This window comes from Dicentrarchus labrax, unplaced genomic scaffold (genome assembly GCF_905237075.1).
Source record: "Dicentrarchus labrax unplaced genomic scaffold, dlabrax2021, whole genome shotgun sequence".
In the NCBI taxonomy this organism is placed as follows: domain Eukaryota; kingdom Metazoa; phylum Chordata; class Actinopteri; family Moronidae; genus Dicentrarchus; species Dicentrarchus labrax.
This window is the reverse complement of record NW_026136722.1, coordinates 6625918-6645967: the sequence shown is the minus strand read 5'-3', so window position 1 is coordinate 6645967 and position 20050 is coordinate 6625918. Positions and strand designations below refer to the sequence as shown.

General features: G+C 41.2%; 2 protein-coding genes across 3 annotated transcripts; one reads left to right on the top strand and one right to left on the bottom strand.

The window, feature by feature from the left end:
• Positions 1–12244, bottom strand: atad5a (ATPase family AAA domain containing 5a). 2 transcript variants are annotated; one of them, XM_051388039.1, is made up of 22 exons: positions 11828–12244; positions 11229–11292; positions 9298–11126; positions 8835–8919; positions 8551–8715; positions 8304–8433; positions 7959–8219; positions 7567–7715; positions 7006–7156; positions 6127–6414; positions 5593–5689; positions 5387–5469; positions 5166–5302; positions 4912–5089; positions 4606–4773; positions 4232–4474; positions 4048–4112; positions 3693–3882; positions 2983–3140; positions 2002–2873; positions 1727–1885; positions 1–851 (listed from the first exon to the last, which is right to left on the bottom strand). In XM_051388039.1, exons 2-22 carry the CDS (start codon positions 11277–11279, stop codon positions 773–775), a joined length of 5538 nt encoding a protein of 1845 aa, XP_051243999.1. In that variant the 5' UTR covers positions 11280–11292; positions 11828–12244; the 3' UTR covers positions 1–772. The 2 variants fall into 2 exon arrangements, with proteins under 2 accessions (XP_051243999.1, XP_051244000.1); XM_051388040.1 differs by having other exon boundaries at positions 8557–8715.
• A 2593-nt stretch (positions 12245–14837) lies between these two features.
• LOC127356343 (GTPase IMAP family member 8) lies at positions 14838–19642 on the top strand. Its single transcript, XM_051388014.1, has 6 exons — positions 14838–15034; positions 15606–16328; positions 16988–17701; positions 17782–17903; positions 17991–18666; positions 18767–19642. The coding sequence occupies exons 1-6, from the start codon at positions 15004–15006 to the stop codon at positions 19045–19047; spliced, it is 2547 nt and encodes an 848-aa protein (XP_051243974.1). The 5' UTR covers positions 14838–15003; the 3' UTR covers positions 19048–19642.
• The last annotated feature ends 408 nt before the right edge of the window (positions 19643–20050 follow it).

The window sequence follows — 20050 nt, the reverse complement described above, 5'->3', positions numbered from 1 at the left end:
TTTATTTATTTGGTTGTGATAAACCTTTATTTGGTCACAACAAAACCCACTGTGAATAATGTGTACACATTTAAGGCTGGGGAAGAAAAACCCACATAAAAAAAAATAATAATCAAAAAAATCTTTGTGATAAATGTGAAAGTGACATTTAAAAGCTGTCTGCCTTTTATGAACAATGAAACAAGATCCTGGGTGCATTAACAGTACTTTGAGTGGAGAATTTATACACAGCCTTTACAAATACAGAAGCAAATTCTATTTTATACGTTAATCTCTTACAAATCATTAATGATACACATTTGCTCCTCAAAAGCAATTTCTACTTGATAAAAACACTTCACAAGATGCAAAGCAAATTGAAAAATTAAGCTTCAAAAGTATAAAACACTACTGTACAAAAAAAAAAGATACACTCCATCATATAAAGTAGTTATCTTTAGTGCATTCTTTGAAAGCACCAAAGAAAATGTGCTGAATCAGAGCACATTTGAGGTTATTTAGCTGTGCGCCCTTCACATATATGCGTAAACTTCCACACAGAGGGTTAGGAACCTTATCTCGTGCTGAGGTCAGGACCACAAAGACACAAAAGGCAACACTGATTTATGCTGCACGACTATTCGTTCTTGTGCCACAGCCCAGCCTTTAAATGGGCTCCTTCCAGTTTAAGAGCCAAAAATGTACGGCCCTTAAAACTGTGACCACTCAAAGGGCAATATTTGTTTAAGGCCTGTGTGTGATTATGAGGACACGTCTCATCTCATCTGTGGTTTTAGGGGAAGTCTTCAGCAAGGTGCTGTAGAGTGCTCTTTTCAACACCCAGGTGGATCGCATCTAGGTAGTGCAGGAACCTGGAGGGGGGGAAAGAAAACACACAGCTCAGTTTTCTCTGACCCATTTAACAGACTTGGTTGCGTTTGTATGAATTGCATGCATGCACCAAGTCTTGCAAACAATTACAACTCAATTGACACTTCTATATGTAGCCTGTGAGTCATATGCGCTTGGTGTTAAAACAAGCAGAACTTACATCATTATATGAGTCATCTACTGGTAGCCTGTCAAGAAAGGCACTTCCTGGCCACTTTGGCCCTGTTCAGGCCTGGCATTATTATGCATCTAGGGTGATCTGATCTAACAAGTGGACAACTCCAAGTACAGGTGTGAATGCACCAAACGTTCTGTTTATATCTGGCATTAATGTGCAGGACGCACAAGTTTACCGTCTCTGGCATTAATGCCGTTCTTTGTAATCTGTGATGTGAAAACATCCGATTTCCACACAGAAAAAAGGGTGTGTTGTGCTCGTAAAAATCAGTTACAAAATCTCAGCCACCACGGAGCATCTCTCCTGCAGGGCTAACAGTGCAGGTAAAACATGCAACTCAGGCTGATATAGAAGTTTTAGTCTCTGAGCTGAAAAAAAAAGAGGAACAAATAGTCAGATATATGCAATTAACAGCCAAAAGGACCGTAGTATAGGACACAAATGTCTGAGTGGGGTTCAGCCATATTGTGTTTATTTGCATTTACAGTGGGGAAGTGAGATCCAATCACAAGTGGTCACACGAGATGCTGGTGGAGACGCATTTTAATGCCAGGTGTGAAAGAACATGCTTAAAGTTGTGCACTTGTGATATAAACAGGGCCTTTAAACCCAGACCTGATGCAGCTGGCCAAGTGAAACTAAGTGAAATGAATCTAACTATGGTTTCTGTATGTTCACCTTCGTTTAACTTTGCCCTGCTCCTTAAGTTGCTCTGATCTGCAGATGGTGCGGAGGGCTGGCAAATAGTCCAGAGCAGCCGCTGGTCTGTTGCCCAGAGTACCAAACACTCCCCTGAACATCAGACTGTCCATCACTTCTCTCCTCCGCTGGACCAGCCTGGAACACATCAATACACACTACTCACAAACTGGTTGAACTCTGGCTAAACTGGTCACAGTATATATTGTACAAAAGATGACAACATCGTGTAAAGAAAGAATAGTAAGACTCACTGTGGTTGACAGGGGCTGTCCTGAGTGAAGCTGTAACCTTCACGATGAGCAGCCACAGGAAGGGTGAGTTCAGCTCTAGCCTCCTTTCCCAGCTCCCCTTCCAGTTGTTGGGCTTTGTCCCACGCGTTCTCCACTGAAACCCGACAGTTATGGAAGCTCATCGCCTCCACAGCGGCCGGGATCTCCAAGAAGCGCTCTCCTCTTACCCAGCTCCCTCCGTCAGTCTCAACCCTCGACTCATCCGTCATCCCATCTTTCACCACTGCTCCAACTACCGATGTTCTCTGATTGTCAGCCCCTTCTGGACGAACGAGCAAAGAAGAGTCCATGTAGGACATGTTGTCCAAAAAGTCAGCTATTGATTCTAGACACTGGGAGACTGGGAGACTCTTTACCCGCTCCTCGGGAGTTAGTGGCTTCCTCTTTACTGTTTTTAAAACTAAACTCTCTTTGACTTCCTCCTCTGCCCAAGGAGGCTTGCAGAGAGATAGAAAACTGTCTTCTGAGTCAGAGTCAGAGTGCAGTCCATCCTGGTCAGGTAGACAGTGCCGCCTCTTGTTCTTCCTCATCCGGCTGGACATTTTAACTGGACTGCCATCATCTGAGCAACCCACTGACACTGCATTGTGCAATAACCCGGGATGGGACAGCAGCATGTCATTCAGGCAGGTGGACTGCAGCTCTTGTGGCTTAACAGAAGGATGGTCTTGTGACACAGAAACAGACTGCTCTGGTTTGTAGGTTGAGGTAGTCAGTTGTGTGAGTGGTAGAGGTAAGAGTGTTTCCATGTTGGAATAAAGCAAGTCCACTCCTCGCCGCCTGCTGTTCACCAGCAGCTCCCCACATAACGCCTCCTCCACTGCACTCCGGCTCTGTTGACAACATGTATCCGGTCAATTAAATCAAGCACAATGTGAATCAACAGAGAAAAAACTAACTCACATACATTGAGTGAGTGTATGTGGCAAATGAAGAGTTTACCCTGAGCAGCTCCCAAATGTCTCTCTCGGGTTCAATATTCAGCAGTCCCAGCATGCTCTCAGTGCAGCCGGTATCGCAGGGAGGGAGAGCGGATGGGGCAGTCGCTGCACACACAGACATGCCAGTTGCCTCTTCATGAGTTTCTGGCCTTAGTTGAGCTTTTAAAAGGATTGAGGAGGAAATATTATTAGGTTATAGGTTAATAATAACAGTTATTTAATAAATGACACGAGACAGTAATACAATTATACAGTAAAAAGTAAAACCAGATAACATAAAAAAATATAATAACATCTAGGAGACACAAAAACGACATAAGATGATATATTTAAAATGCAGTTATGAAGTGATGCTGATGGAGCTTGTTAATGGCAATTCATTCCATTTTCTAGGTGCCATGACAGAAAATGCAAGGTCATCGCAAAGCCAGAGAAGGAGCGCTAAAATTGGGGTAATGTGTTCTCTTTTCACAGTTCCAGTCAAAAGCTGAGCAGCTGCATTTTGGATGAATTGAATGCAGAATATAGTTAGAGTTCGAGTAATCTGGACAGGATGAAATAAAGGAAGGAATGACAACAGCAAAGAAATGGTTTGCTGTTAAATGTGTTTCTCAACTAAATATAGCTAGTTACTGATCTACAAAACATAAAAAAATATAAAGAAAGCAGAACCACTTTTTTGACAAGGTTATAAATGTTTCACCTCCTTACCATTTTTGTCAGTGTGCGTAAACGGCCTGGTTGTAGAGCGACCTCCTCCACTGCGAGTCCAGAACTGCAGCTGCAGTAAACTCTGCCGGATGTCACAGCCGTTGAGTCTGAGCAGAGAACTGATGTCCAACGGGTCGGTCCTCATGTCCTCTGCCAGACACAACAGCTGCAGGGAGCTGCTCATGTCCAACTGTACCAGGGAGAAAAGGAAAACTGAGAAACTGACTAATGAACAAAAATGTACTTCTGATAACTGATCTCTTTTACTTGATGAGCATCACAAGATCAAGCTACAACTCATTCGTTCAATAAGAGCTAATAATGAAATGTATATGTTCAGAAATCATCCACTCACCAGTGATGGTGTTTTGAAGTTGATCTCTTCAAAGTTCCCATCAAACATGGTGCTGAAAGCAGGATCTACAGAAAATAGAAGATTTTAATTAAATTTAAAGGGCCAGACACAGGGTATAAAATAAATACGACCAACACAGAACAAACTGCAAGATATTGCCTTTGACTTTTGTCCTTCGACTCACCACTGGTAGTGAGGATGACTGGCCTCTTGGTAGTGGTCATAAATGTCTTGATGGCAGCTAGAAATCCTGAGTCATCATCAAAAATAACATCCACTTCTTCAAACAGGATAAGCGAGATGGCTGTCTTCTTGCTCTGCTCTTCGTTGTTTTTCACTTTAGGGGTGGTAGGTGTTGGGGATTTGACTGCAGGGTCTTTATGCTTACTGGTACACTCATTTGCTTTTGGGACTTTCTTGGAAGCAGCTATATAAAGAGATGAGCGAGAGGGGGGAAAAAAGCAAAATACTTACTATTGAAAACTACTTATAAAAACCTTTCATGAAGGTTAACATTGTCATATAAGTAAACAACTGACACAGTGAAGGTGTATTTACCAGTTTGTTCATTCTTCTTAGTGTTCGGTGTCTCTTTGTTGGTGGATCGACCCATTTTGAAGAAGTTAGCTAAAGAGGTGGGAGCTAGGACTCCTCTTTTAGCACCTCTTGGGGACTGAGGATGTTTCCTGGGAGAGGAAACTACTCTACGAGGAGAGTTAACCTTTCCTGGAAGATGAAGAAAACAAATCAACAATGAATTTTCCTATGTGTACAAATCCAAAAACCTAAAACATTTGCCTAAAACAGATTCACAAGCAAACAACTTATTAAAAACAGTGCTCTCAATGTCAGCTCTATACATACTGGGAGAGGATCCAGGCCTGAGAGTGCCGGCGCTGGTGCTTGTGCCATAACTGTTGAAGTAGGTGGGTTTGTGGGCGTTGACCCCCTGACTGTCCACCTGGTGTGACTGAGTGGCTTCCTTCAGCTGGGACAGAATAAGACGGCCACTCCGCTGAGATGAAGCATTCACCTCAAACACCTTGAGAGACCAGAGGGATGTTAGGAAACGCTCACTCCTAGAAGTGTCACAGTTGTGTACCTTCAAGCTTCTGTACCTTGAAGCCCAGCTCTTGGGCACAGGCATAGACTGCAGCAGTCTTTCCAATCCCAGTGGGTCCTGTGATGAGCATTGTATTACACAGCATGTCCTCTCCATCCTGAGAGTCCTCTTCTCCACAGTCCCAGTCCGAGTCTGGACACAAAAAGCCACCATGCAGTCACAACAAACATACACACACACCAAGCCAATAGAAGAATAGAAGTTTTCTAATCTCACCATTGCTGCCTTCCTCTGGTTTCTTGTCTGTCTGCTTTTTTCTCTCTTCTCGGTCGGCACGGAGTTTCCATTCCTTTAGCCAGCTGTGCAAAAATAATAACAATGTACAACTTAAATACCATTTAAGAGATACAGTATATAGCAAATGCACTTCATTATATTTTTATACAGGTGCAGCCAAATTAAAAGCAGGTTTAGTTCCTCACCTGTGCAGCCTCCTCACTGAGGCAGCGTTGCCTATGATGTCGCTGGAGTGCTGGGGCTGATATTTGTCTGTCCATAACACGTCCTCCTTCACCACATCTGTAGGACAAACTGAAGACTGAGTTTGACGCTTTAAATATTTGCTGTGTGACAAAATGTGTAAGAGCCAAGGACGTTTACAGACACCAACTGGATGGATTCAACAAACATGTTGGGGCACAAATGATCTGTTACATTGAGACGATGTATACTGTATGTTAGTTGTCAAGACAGTTTGGTAGGTGTGTCTTCTTCTCGTGGCTGGCTTTTAAGATAATTATACATTGTTGTGGTGGAGTCAATGACAGCAGATCTATTCTAGTTTGTCCACTCATGAATATCAGAGCCAATCAGCTAAGTTTAAGATAAGTTTCAAACACACTAGTGTAAAAACAGTTGGGGAGCTCATTTTTATTGTTTATTTATAATGTTTATTCATCCCACAGTTCATAAAGTGTTATAATACAGGTTGGGGGACTCAAATTTTGTTACCTCACCTTTTGTTCCAGTGCCCTCTCCCAAAGGCAACTCATCCTGCACAATCACACAGTCATCTTCAGACGGGATGGGAGTCTCCGGCCTTGATCTCTTAGATTGTCTTGTACGGCCTCCTCTTTTTGTTGGCTCAGGCGTAGAAATTTTCTCTTCTGAACAGTTGGCCCGTTGCTTCTTTGCCACCTTTGCTGTCATTTCTCCTTCATCTTCCATCCTCATCCTCTTCCTCTTCCCTCCTACTGGTTCTGCTGGCAGTATGGCGTTTGTGACTCTGGTTGCAGCCTCTGGTTCTAGTAAGCGCAACATGCAATAGATGTTGAGAATTAGTTTGGTTTTATGCTTTATTTTGGTCTCTATTTTGGCTTAAATTGTTTATAAACATTATTTTAAACTGGCCACAGTGAACTGGTAGACAGAACTAATCAGCTGTGAGCAACTGCTGAGTCCACTAGAGCTTTTACAGTCACTAGAAGCACACTCACAACCCTTTGTTAAAGTTTCTGCGTTACAGCTAAGCTATCAGCTGTGTTATAGCTAAATAACAGCTCAGAGAGGCTAACTATCAGGTATATATATGTGTGTGTGTCAGTGTGTGTGAATAAGTCCGGTGGTGCTTGTACAGCAATCAAAAGCAGGAGTCTGAACCGTTGTGCCAAAATACTAAGCAGAGGGTAAGCAAAAAATAGAATCAACTCTGAATAAGTGCAGCGGTTTCACAGACTCCCTAAAAGCAGAGGCTGGGGAGGTAGGCGGCCCTCCTCTGAGTAGGGCCACACAACACATTTTTTAAATATTTTTAAATAAAACTTTCATGACGTAAGGTAGTCCCAAATGATTGACTCTATACAACAGATCTACCCTTTCGGTGCAGTCAGACTGACCTGAGGCTGTGCACTGCTGCTGGTGATCAGTGCGTCTCTTATGGAAGCGAGTGATGAACATCTGAACAGGGAATGAAGGGTTGGTGGTGCTGATCTCCTCCATTAGAAGCTGACGGATATTTTCAGAGATCTCGGGCCTCCAGCCAGAACCCTTCAGAAAGGAAAAATACTATTAAATATTGAGTCAAATTGGACAGACACAAACATTTATGTGGAGTTTCTCTTTAAAAGCCTTTAAAAATACAACAGAGCTATCCTGGCAGACTAGCAGCTATAAGCTCGAACAATGTCTTCTGAAATATAATAATTCTGCTAAACATGTAACTAAATCCTCAAGAAGACGATGTATCTGTTTATAAACTAATTATTGGATCAGGACTCGTTATCAGCAGATACTCAATATTACATGGGGATAAGGGGCAAAAAAACTTGATTGGGACATATTTGTCATGGTATCAATAATCGTGGAATTCCACTGGTATTGGTATTGACTACTATATTTCTGGTACTGTGACATCCCATACTAAGAGAATAAAAGTCATTACAGTCATTTGAACATACCGATTTACAAAAGGTTCTACGGGCTGGTTCTGTCTTCACACAAAGGGAGCCACTGACAGATGGAAGTGGGCTGGAGGTCCGGCACCAAATCTCATTCAGGTGACACAGTAATGGTGACTCAGGCCACAGTAGACTCCAAAGAGGGCAATCTGTCAGAGCACAACAAAAACAAGTTTTACGGGGTTCTCTTACTGGGTTCCTCTTCATTTATCTTTAGCTACCACTCCTCCATAATACTAAAAAGCAAAATTATTTAACTGACCCTAATAAATCAAAGTACAAAACTATTAGCAAAAGTAAAAGTTACTCATTATGCACAATGGCTCATTTTTTTATGAACTGCTGTGTAGCTTGTAAAGTTTCCTCTGTATTTCAATGAAGGAGCAGCTTACCGTTTGGTGGTTGCTTTGTGTGTGTAACTGGTTGAAAGGAGGAACAGGAGAGGGAGTATGCCTCCTTGGTGGCAGCTGTTTTGGCTATCTGTTTCCTAAAGGACTCGGGCAGACCGCTCTTCAAGAACTCTCTTCGAGCCTTGAACTGCTCATCATCCTGGGAGTTTTCAGAGCCGTCATTGCTGCTCTCATCAAAGATGGAAATCACCGTTGACGCCTTTCGAGCAGTCTTCTCTTGGCCCAGCGAGGCCACTTTGGAGCCTGTGAGAAAGACAATACAGCACCTTTTAGAGGAGATTTCAACAAAATGCTTCACAGTAAATGGTGATTGGTGGGACAGACTACCTGAGACAGCCTTGGTCTCTTTGCCAACAGGTGCTGCTTTTCCCAGAACATCATTTAAACTGCGTAAAGACTTCTGGCTTTTACTCTTTTCTGGGGCTGTCTGGTCCTCCTCCAGGCAGATGACAGAATCCTGACAAAACAAACCACAAAATAGTGAATTACAGAAATTAGGTTTTAATTTGCCATTCATTTTTTGTGATGTATTGTGGAGGTGAGCCTTTATTATAATAAATGATATTACTATTACCTGTACCTCATCTTCACAATAGCTCTTCTTGGTGGAGGCCTCGGCTCGTGAGGAACGCCTTAAGGTGCCCTTCTCCGCGACAGCAGCCTTTTTACTCTGTTGAATTACTTTAGCTTTCTCCAACAACTTCTTTGCCTGCTTCCTTTTTTTAGACTCATTTGATGTCTGAAAAAGATATAGAGTATTTATTATCTTCTGCCCATAATTATGATGTTTCGGTATGCTTTTTGTTAAATCAGTAACCCAGCTTATCAAATTGAATTTGTAATAAATATCATACTTACTTTAGTAGCCAAAGGATTGTTTACGTCACTTCCACTTTCAGCCTTGTTCTTGGAGACATTTTTATGGACTCTTGTAAATTTAATCCTAATTAAAAAGAAAAAACAAAGACGACATTAGGAAGAACCTTAACACATACATACAGTCAGTTTCCAGTTTATTAGGTACACCTAGTTAAACTCTTATGCAGTCTAATATAACCGTCTTGCAATAATAATTTTGGAGAACGTAGTTTGTGGTGCTTTTGAATTAAAACTGTGTGGTTTACTGACAGGAAACACTCCAGTTATATCAGTGAGGGTAGGCGAAATAAGATAAGCACTGTTCAACATTATAACCTTCATAAAGGCTGTTTTTATATTAGACTGATAGGTACACCTAATAACCCGACTGAGTGTATAAATGCTTCCATTTGTTTTCCATACAAAGTGCAATAGTATAACATCCTTTATATGCATGCGTCACCTGATTGGACTTTGTTTTGTGTCAGGAGGGCACACCATCTCTGCTATGAAGACTCCGTGTCTGGACTTGGATATCTTCGGGGTGGACATCTTTGCAGGGTCATCAGTAGGTAAATCATCAGCATCAGCATCAGCAGCAGCAGCAGCAGCAGCATCAGCAGCAGCATCAGCAGCAGCATCCTTTGCCTCATGTTTACTGGTTTTTCTGTTACGAGTTGTTGGGGTGTCCTCGGAGGCTTGCCGGACTACAGCCTCTCTTCTGGACCTCCTCACTGCAGGGATGGAGGGGGTTGAGGTTATGGGAGGCTCCTCTCTTTTATCATCAACCTCAACTGATTCTTCCACAGGAGCAGCAGCTGGTGGGGTGGGGACCGCCTCATTTTCTACTTTAGCTTTCTTTCTGCCTTTTCTTCCTGGTTTCTTTTTAGCTACTTTGTTTTCCTCAGAGGCCGCAGGAACTTCCTCAACAGCGGGTGGAGTTACAGTGTCCTCTTCAGCAACTTTGTCTGCCTCATCCAAAACCTTCTCTTCAGTTTGCTTCTGCTTGCCCTGACTCTTACCAGGCTTGGTTTTGGACCCATCCAGACTGGGCTGCTTGAAGGCAGCCATGAACTGCTTCCTCTCCGTCACACTGCACTTGGGCATGGAATCACTCTCGAGCACAGCCAGCTCTAGATCTTCCTCTTGAAGAACCACATTGGATTTACGCTTGACCGTCAGAGAGCTAGAAGGAAGTTGGTGTCCAGCCTCTATGTGAGGAGGCGATACTACCTCTGCAGGGCTCATCGCACCTTTTCTCCTGTTGAAGATAGAAGCCACCTTTCCCACCGCCTTGGCTTCCTGTTTGGGTGAGACGTGCACTTCAGCCTGGATGGTGACAGTTCGGGGTGAGATTTGAAGAGGTGGCTCCCCAGAACCTACAATTTCTTCAGCTTTAGGGATGTTCAACTGATCAGTGTCCATTCCTTCGGCTGCCTCCGTTGTGATTCCACTTTCATCTTCTTTGTCCTCTTCACCCCTGTCCTGGCTCTGACTCCGCACAAATTCCTCAAAGGAGACTGTGACTGTGCTGCTGTTTAACTGAGAGGCCTCATCCACATTGACCTCCATACTAACGTCACACAAGCAGCTCTCCATTTCTTTCTCCTCTGGTTCTGAATGTTTTGCCTCCAGCAGCCGCTTCTTTCTAGCATTTCGTGCAACAGTTTTGACCTGTTTTGCTTTATCCTTTGAAGGTACAATTGGAGATAATTCAATACAGTAGAGTTCTGGTTTGAGTTTGATATTGTTCCTAGATTTGGAAACATCTTCATGATGGTCATCTTTCTTAATCATCGTCTCAGTGATATTCCTCTCTGATTCTCCCGCATTGACACAAGCCTCAGCACTAACCCGGGCCAATAGGGCTGCTGTATCACTGCCAAGAACAACACAGCTGCTGACTGCGTCTGCTGCCGAGTCTCTGCTATCATGTGGTTCCTCTACAATGAGGCAGCTCTCCTCTGCTGTGGAGCTAACAGCATCAGCTTCCACAAGTTTCCTCGCGGCTTTGCTGGCCTTCCTACCCCGTTTTTGAGATGGCTGTTTCACTGCTGCCTCTGGGCTGGTGTGTTTTTCTTCAAGCTGAGACGTCTGACAGTTCTCTTTCGACTGCTCCGGTGAGCTGGTCTTTTCTTTAGAGGACGGTGCCTTCCGGCTAAAGTAGTCCATGATGTTGTTGGAGCGAGGAGGAGAAAAGGGTTTCTCCGCAGGTTTGGACACGGGAGAGAAATAGTTTGTGATTGTCTTGACAACGGGACTGCCACCATCTTTGCGAGATTTCTTGCATGGCTGTAAAAGGAGAGACGAAGTTAATCAAACATGAGAACACATAAGAATGAATAAAGACAAATACTGCCTGCTTTGTATAGCATCAATCAGTGTCATAGAAACCTGGGTGTCAAAGTCCTCAATGACAGCTGCCATAGCAACAACACCAGCCATAGTTTGAAGAGACCTGAAGCAAAAGATAAAATGTTTATGCACATAGACCACCGGATCAATTCCAGCTTCATCACATTCACCATCTTTTAATTACTATTGTAAAAGGTAAAAGCTCCATAACAATTGTCTTCAAGGATGACAGGATAAGTAACACAATGCTCTTTCAGAACCAGCTAATAATCACTTTAACCTTACTTTTTTCCAATAACATTTAATGTTTCAACACTAAAGTTGAAACCACAACAATGCAGCAGAAACCCATCAATAACATTGTTCTCAAAATCAGCCGCTACCATATGTGTTGACACTGTAAACATGAGAAAGTCCTGTACAACAACAGAGTCAAACAGCATTAGAGCCATACTATGGATAAAGTTATGAGTTCTGGTGAAACAAAGTCAGTATAAAATGTTAATATACCACATATAAATATAATTTCCTCTAGGGTAAGGGAACATGGGAAGGCATAGTATTCCTGACATGGCGCCCAGTTGCTCTTCCAGTCTGTGTTCAACCAGGATAACAAAGATCCAGGAAAAACAACTCACCGATTAAAGTTGAACCGGTTAACTTGCTGCGACCTCGGACACTTCTTGCCTTTTCTTATTCACTTCCCCGTATGTGTGAATGAACAACAGAGGCAAAGCTCATCGTGTGAGGTGGACAGCTGTTCGTTGCCACCACACATACAAAATGTAACTGTAAAAACAAACAAACAAAAAAAAAAACAACAGGCTAGCAAGAGTCTGCTAGATGCTACTCTCCGAGCAGCTCGGCTCCTCGCAGCGTCCCCAAACAGGCGCAAACATTTTCCACGTCGGCCGCGACTGTGTGAACAACAACGTGAGAAAAAATAGTTATAACGCGGTCGTTCTCCAAACTGTTCCGAGTAGGGATTCAAAATACATGTTTCCTGACTGACTTTCAAAAACGCGCCAGACTGGTCAAGACTGAAGAGCGCCAAATATACGTGACCTTTGGCATGACCGGATTCAACCAATCACAGGAGAGAGAATGTGCCTCCGTCATCGCCGGACGTGGAACGCCCATAACAAAGATGGCGTCGAAGTGTCGCCTTTCCCGGGGAGGAATAAGTGACAGCTACCTCTACCGGCTGCACCAGTTCAACCAATTCAACACGGTGCTCTTACCAACACAAATATGAAATGCTTTGTCACTATACATTTAACACATGGACTTTACAAGAATATTTGTTTTTATAAATGTGAATTTTTGGGTTTTGTGGAATTTGATAGTTGATGCTGCACTTATTTATTATTTATATTTCTTTATTACTTTTATGAATTTGATCTTCTTTTATTATTATTATTAGTATTATTATTATTATTATTAGTAGTAGTAGTAGTAGTAGTAGTAGTAATAGTCGCAATAATATTATAGTTTATAGGCTGATTACTACCATACATATTTAAGTTGGTGTATTATTATTATTATTAGTAGTAGTAGTAGTAGTAGTGGTAGCAATAATATTATAGTTTATAGGCTGATTAGTCATATGAATATTTAAGTTGGTGTATTATTATTATTATTATTATTATTATTATTATTATTAGTAGTAGTAGTAGTAGTAGTAGTAGTATTATAGTTTATAGGCTTATTACTACTATACATATTTAAGTTGGTGTATTATTATTATTATTATTATTAATATTATTATTATTAGTAGTAGTAGTAGTAGTAGCAATAATATTATAGTTTATAGGCTGATTAGTAATATGAATATTGAAGTTGGTGTATTATTATTATTATTATTATTAATATTATTATTATTAGTAGTAGTAGTAGTAGTAGCAATAGTATTATAGTTTATAGGCTGATTAGTAATATGAATATTGAAGTTGGTGTATTATTATTATTATTATTAATATTATTATTATTAGTAGTAGTAGTAGTAGTAGCAATAGTATTATAGTTTATAGGCTGATTAGTAATATGAATATTGAAGTTGGTGTATTATTATTATTAATATTATCTATGTTAAGTTCTGTATAATGAAACTGCTTGTAAAGTGAGCATCTGTCTATAAAACTAATTGTTGTGATTGTTTTTATTGTTGGTGCAACTAAGAATTATTTAACTGTCTATTTATCTGGCCACTATTTTCTCGATTAATCAAATAATCATTTGATCTATTAAAAGTGCCTACCCCTATTTTCCTGAGCTCAAATGTCTTATTTTGTCCGACAGTCCAAAACCTAAAGCCTAAAATAGGCATTTTATACTGAACAGAGAAAATCAGTGATCCTCACATTTGAGAACCATTTAAAAAATGTAATGATAGTTCTTTCACACAGATACAGTCAAGCCCGAAATGATTCATACCCCTGGCAAATTTTGAATTAAAGTTATTTTATTCAACCAGCAAGTTGTGTTTTTTTGACCGGAAATGACACAGGCTTCTCCCAAAAGATAATAAGATGATGTACAAGAGGCATCATTGTGGAAAAATATATTCCTCAGCTTTTACTTACATTTGAACAAAAAGTGGCATGTCCAAAATTATTCATACCCTTTACAAACTGTCACAGTCTTTAGGAAAATCCAAAGTTCTATACCATTCCAAATATTCCAAGCTGTTTCTAAGCATCCAAATTACACTGATTCAATGGGAAAAGCTGTTTTAATCAACTCAACAGGTGAAAAACAGCAGCTCTCTGCAGTTGGTTTGTGGACAGTCATGGCTAAGACAAAGGAGCTCACTGATGACCTGCGGCTGTGTATTGTGGCTGCTCACAAGTCAGGAAAGGGCTATAAGGCCATATCTAAATGTTTTCAAGTTCCAGTGGTTACAGTGCAAAGTATTATTAAAGAATACAAAATGTTCCGCACTGTGGGAAATCTCAGAGGATGTGGTAGGAAGCCAAAAGTGACACCTGTGCTGGCCAGGAGGATAGTGAGAGAGGTGAAAAATAATCCAAGGATCACCACCAAGGCCATCCTGGTGAATCTGGGCTCTGCTGGTGGCAACGTCTCAAGGCCGACAGTCCAACGGACACTGCACACTGCTGGGTTCCACGGACGCAGACCAAGGAGGATGCCATTTCTCCAGAAAAGGCACACAAAAGCCTGCTTGGCCTTTTGTAAATGCTTATCTGGACAAAGAAGACTTTTGGTCTTCTGTTTTATGGTCAGATGAAACAAAAAATGTATGTATGTATGTATGTATGATTCTGTCTATACATGAACGCACAGTAACTCTGGGTTGCTTCTCTGAAAATGTGTTTGCTCATTGTTTCACCTGAGAAGTGTGTAAGTGTCAACAGTGCCAATAACTGTTTGTATTACTCAAAAGAGAACTCAGTTGAGGAGCCCAGTCAACCTTGAGTGGGGCAGTAGATTTGTTTGGGTTTTTTTTTTCTCAAAGCATCACCTTTTAAAAATCATCATGTTTTAGAAAACCCTTTTTAGAGGTAAGTCCAAAGTAACAGGCCACACCATATACACAATACTGCAACAACATATCCTGTATGTTTCTCAGTTACGTTAGGGAATACCTCCGAGTTATGTAACATGGTCACATGTGCTGTAAAAGTTGCGCTTCCTGTTTTTACAACTTTTGTTCCAGACCTAGTTCGGTATTCACAAACTGTGTATCTGATATTGCTACAGACTGCTGTTGATTTGGCCATTTAATACTTATCTTTCTTATCACTAATATGGTTACCAACTGGAGGCAGAAGTCTCAATAGTGTATATAGAAACAATGGATAATCTACATGCTGTTTCCACCTCTGGTAAGTTGACTCCTCATACACTTTAGCCAATAATGCCCCTCCTGCATCTTGTGTAATTGCTTAGGCAGGACACCACAGTGACTAGAATAAAGTATTTATGTCATTTATTTTGTTAAAGTAATGCAATTAGCACCTATAACTGAAGCTAATTGGTTGTCTCTATACCTACTTAGGCTTTTAGTTAGTTAAACATCTGAATTGAAATTTACAGGAATACATTTTCTATTTCTTCTATTTCTCCTTGATCTAACAGTATTTATTTTGCTGTATGTCTGTAGAAGATCAAGTCACTGGTTTGTGAGACTTCCAGCTGACATTTAGTAGTTAATCAAAGCAGCTTTTCCCGGCTAAAGATGTCCTTTGTATACTGTTACAGTGACATTGTTTTGTGTCATACACTCACATTATTAGGTACACCTTACTAAAACTATACAGGGATACAGACTTGAAAGTGATTACTGAGCCACTCCTGCCATTCAGATATGAAGATCAATTCATCGGTTGATTCTGCAGAAGGGACACTTTTATTGTTTTATATATTTATGTAAGGAATATTGTATCTCTCTTACAGGACAAAGTCACCACTCTCCAGGGTTGAGGATTGTGTTAATAGGTGGGAGAGAACTAAATGGCAATTCCAGTAATAAGAGTGCAACTGGCAACATCATACTGGGTGAAAGTGTTTTTGACACCAACAGAAGAACTGCCCAGAGTGTTGTGAAGCAGAAGGAGGTCCATGGCAGACAAGTCGCTGTGGTTGATACTCCAGGCTGGTGGTGGCACTACCCACTGGGAAACACCCCAGTGCTGGATCAGATGGAGATCAGGAACAGTGTCCATCTGTGTCCCCCGGGGCCTCAAGCCTTTCTACTAGTCATTCCTATTGGTATTATGTTTCCTAAGATCTTCAAAGTATCATTAAAGGAGCACTTGAAACTCTTCCATGAAGCAGTGTTTCATCACACCATTGTGCTGTTTACGGTAGATAGTCCATACAGTCGTGAACAATTGGAATATGAAATCAGTTTGTGGTCAGACTTGCAGTGGGCTCTTAAACAATGTGGAAACCGCAGACATGTTCTCAATGTCAGAGACAGTCAGGATAGCACTCAAGTCACACTGCTGTTCAACAAAATAGATGAAATGATTGCAGAAAATGCTGGTAGTCACTATTCTGTTGATAGTGCTGATGGGAATGCTCTGAGAGAGGAGATGGAAGCGCTGGTTGAAAGGGCATCAAAGAGGGTTGCTGAAGTGCAGACAAAGAGAAAGAAACTCAGAGCATTGATTGAAGGTGAGTCACATATTACTTTTAAAAACATTTTAGCTCAGTTTTCATTATTGTGTCATGCATACAACCATGCATGTGGGCTTTAAGACACCATTCATTTATATTTTATATTGCTCTAAACAATTTACACTTAGTGCTCTCGGGACAAATTAGGAAATAGTGGAACTGTTTCTAAATATCCTAAAACCCTATTGTTTCTTGTTATAAACCAATAGGTTGATATCAGCCTCTGTGACTTGTCGACTAGCTCTAGAACCAACTTAAACAGCTTATCTTCAGACCTACATTTTCTACAACAAAAAACACTTATTATACTTATACTTATGTACTGCTGGAGAAATTAAAACAAATACTAATGAAATAATTCACCTTGCCTTCTTTTCCAGCCGTTAGAAACAAAGTTAGCAAAGTAAAACACATTAAAATTGAACATTTCCAAAAAATGGAACTATTCCAGCTGAGTTATTCCTGTAGAGATACAGCAGCATATTAACCCTTCACATTAATTAGTGAGTGAAGTTCTTTGTGAGAACTGTGTGATTTACCGCACATAAACACCTTATTTATTCTATGCTCTGACATTTTGATTAGACGATTGTCTCACATTTTCAGTGTGTGTGTTGTTGATTTGTTTGGGGAGATAATTTATGCATTCTGTATAGGTGGCATAACACCCCCAACTCATTTAAGAATAGTGATGGTTGGGGCACAATGGTCGGCCAAGAGCTCGGCAGGCAACACAATCCTGAAAAAAGAAGCATTTACTTTTCGTCACACAAGAGCAACAGAGTACTGTGAAATAGGCCACAGCATGGTGGCAGACAGGCAGCTCACAGTGGTAGATTCCCCTGGCTGGTTCTACAATCAAAGCCTTCAGGACACCTGTGAGATGGATAAACTTGAAATAGAGAACAGCATGCATCAGTGCCCTCCGGGACCCCATGCAGTGCTCCTGGTGGTCGGCCTGGCATCCGCATTCAACGCATCATACCAGAGAGCAGTCCAGGAGCACATGAGTTTGTTCAAGGATGAAGTCTGGAAGCACACGATCGTTCTGTTCACCAGAGGTGACTGGCTGGGAGTGAAGACTGTGGAAGAGCGCATAGAGAGTGAGGAAGGTCTGCAGTGGCTCATGGACAAGTGTGGGAACATGTATCATGTCCTGGACAACACGAACCACGGCGATGAGACGCAGGTAACGGAGCTCCTCGAGAAGGTTGAAGAGATGTGGGCGGGAAACAAAGATCCTTATTATGAAGTTGACCTGGGCCGTGCACAACAGTTGGAAGCAAGGAAAGAGGTCACAGACAAGATGGCTATAAGGATCAGACAGATGACTCAAAGACAAGAAAGAATATTAAGAGAGTTGTTCAGAGGTAATCAAATAATACATTCTCATATTGTTTATGATTAATTTGGTAATTTACCTTTTATATGATGAAAAACTCCTTTCCAGGGGAGAGGCATAAAAGCAAAGACATGAGGGTCGTACTTCTGGGGAGAAAAGAGTCAGGGAAGAGTATGCTTGGAAACAGGATCCTCTTTGAAGAGCTATTTGAAACAGCTTGGATGAAGAAGGTAACACAATACGCTGCCTAAACTGAAATATTCAACCTGGTGTGATTGCTATAATTGTTTGGATTTTGTTTGTTTACTTCTGTGTAGGAATTCCAAGGTCAGAGATTAACCTCGACCTGTGTAAAACATCAAAGAAATGTTGCTGGAGTAAATATCTCAGCCGTTGAGGCGCCAGGCTGGTTGACCGAGACGATGACATCCGACTGGCTCAGAAGTGAAGTTCTCCGCAGTGTCTCCATGTGTGCTCCGGGGCCCCATGTTTTTCTCTTGGTTGTTCCCATTTCTAAAGCCTTTACAGAGAAAGACCGCAAAGCAGTGGTTGACCTCTTGAGGCCATTTGGTGAGAGCGTCTGGAGACACTGCATGGTGCTGTTCACCTGGAAAGACTGGCTCAATAACAGGTCCATCGAGGAGTACATCGCCACGGAAGGCCAAGACCTGAAATGGCTCGTGGAAAAGTGTCGAAACAGATACCACGTTCTCACGTGCAATCGTTTTCATGACAGTTATCCAGTCATAGAGATGTTCCGGAAAGTTACTGACATGATAACACAAAACAATGGCCTCTGCTTCACCACTGAAGACAACAACCAGAAAGTGGTGCAGCAAGGAATGCAGCGAGTGCTGACAGAGGAGCAGTGGAACAGTAGGCAGCAGGAGCTGATAGACCGGATGTTGAAAGCTTTAGCACAAGAACCCGAGGAACCAACTGTGCCACCTGTGAAGATGGCCGCTAGCTTGGATGGAGCCTTCATTCCAAGCAGTGAGTTTAATATAATCCCATTAAGTGAGAATAACTTAATCAATACAGGTACCAGTGGTCATTGCTGTTTTGACTTACACAATTCAACTTCTGTTTTCAGTGGGCGGAGATGTTCCCTCAGTAGTTGGAACATTTTGTTATCAAAGAGCACGCGCCAAGGTGTCCGAATGGCTGAGCCTTAAATATGGAAACTCTGATGTAACCTCCGGGGTTGGCAGCACGAGCGCCTCGGCCAGTCATGTGGAGAAGTGGGACGGCAGCACTCTGACAGATGACGGTCATCAAACAAGTTGTTTTTTGCCAGAGAAAAGCACAATGAAGTTAGATACTGTTCTCTGTGCCAGGGCCTCCACAGAGACCCAACGCAGGCACTCTTTATAAGCAAAACAGATGTAGCACTCAAGCAGGTTGGAAACAAAGTACACTCTGACAATGACAAAATATACTACAGGGAAGCACTGCTTTCCAATCCAAACACAGCTGAATGCTAATATGGATCTACAGTATATCTAGTGATACTGGTTTCTGATGGCTGAACTTCCTGATATTTTAACCAGCATAAAGACCTTTTATTCTATCTATCTAAGATCTACATTTAATCACTGAATGTTATTTAATCATGTAAATGCAAGGATTATAATTTTGTCTGTTTACTGTAGCATGTCCTAAAACCTTTGGAGTGGAAACGGTAGTAGCAGTGCTGGGTTACTTCTCACTGAGATCAGCAAATAAAAAGTGTTTGTTCATGTTTTTACATCACTGACCTGAAAAGAATACTGAAAATACTGTAAAATAGTGTCCAACAAGAAATGAAAATACATAGTCATGCTTTTATATTAACCTAACTATAATAACATGTTATATCTGTATAGAATCATTTAATCGTAGAGGATGTGAAAAATAATAATGGCAATGCTGTTCTGGCTTATACTATGACATAACCTGTCATCTTCAATAAATATCTAATACGAATCAAGAGATACCTGAGGTTCTGGGTTATTCCACCAATTATGGAGTTCTAGGAAGATGATCTCTCATTATTCTCATGAATAATGTTGGAGAGTCACTTACTGTAGACTGCCAAAATGGAGATACCTGTAATTCTGCAATGAATTTTTTAGCCACAAAACAGTGCTGTATATAACTTTGATGAATTTAATCTATGGTGAATGGAGAGAATTTTGACATTTGTTGGTTTTCATAAATATAATAAAGGTTTTACGAATTAAATTAAAAGTTGTATAGTGGGTTTTTAAAAAAAAAAACATAAATAAAATAATTCAAACACATGTACCCATGCTGTGCATACTGTATATACTGTCATATCCACCTACCTTATGCAGTTACATAAAGTCTACATGCACGTAAATATTTATTTCAGCAT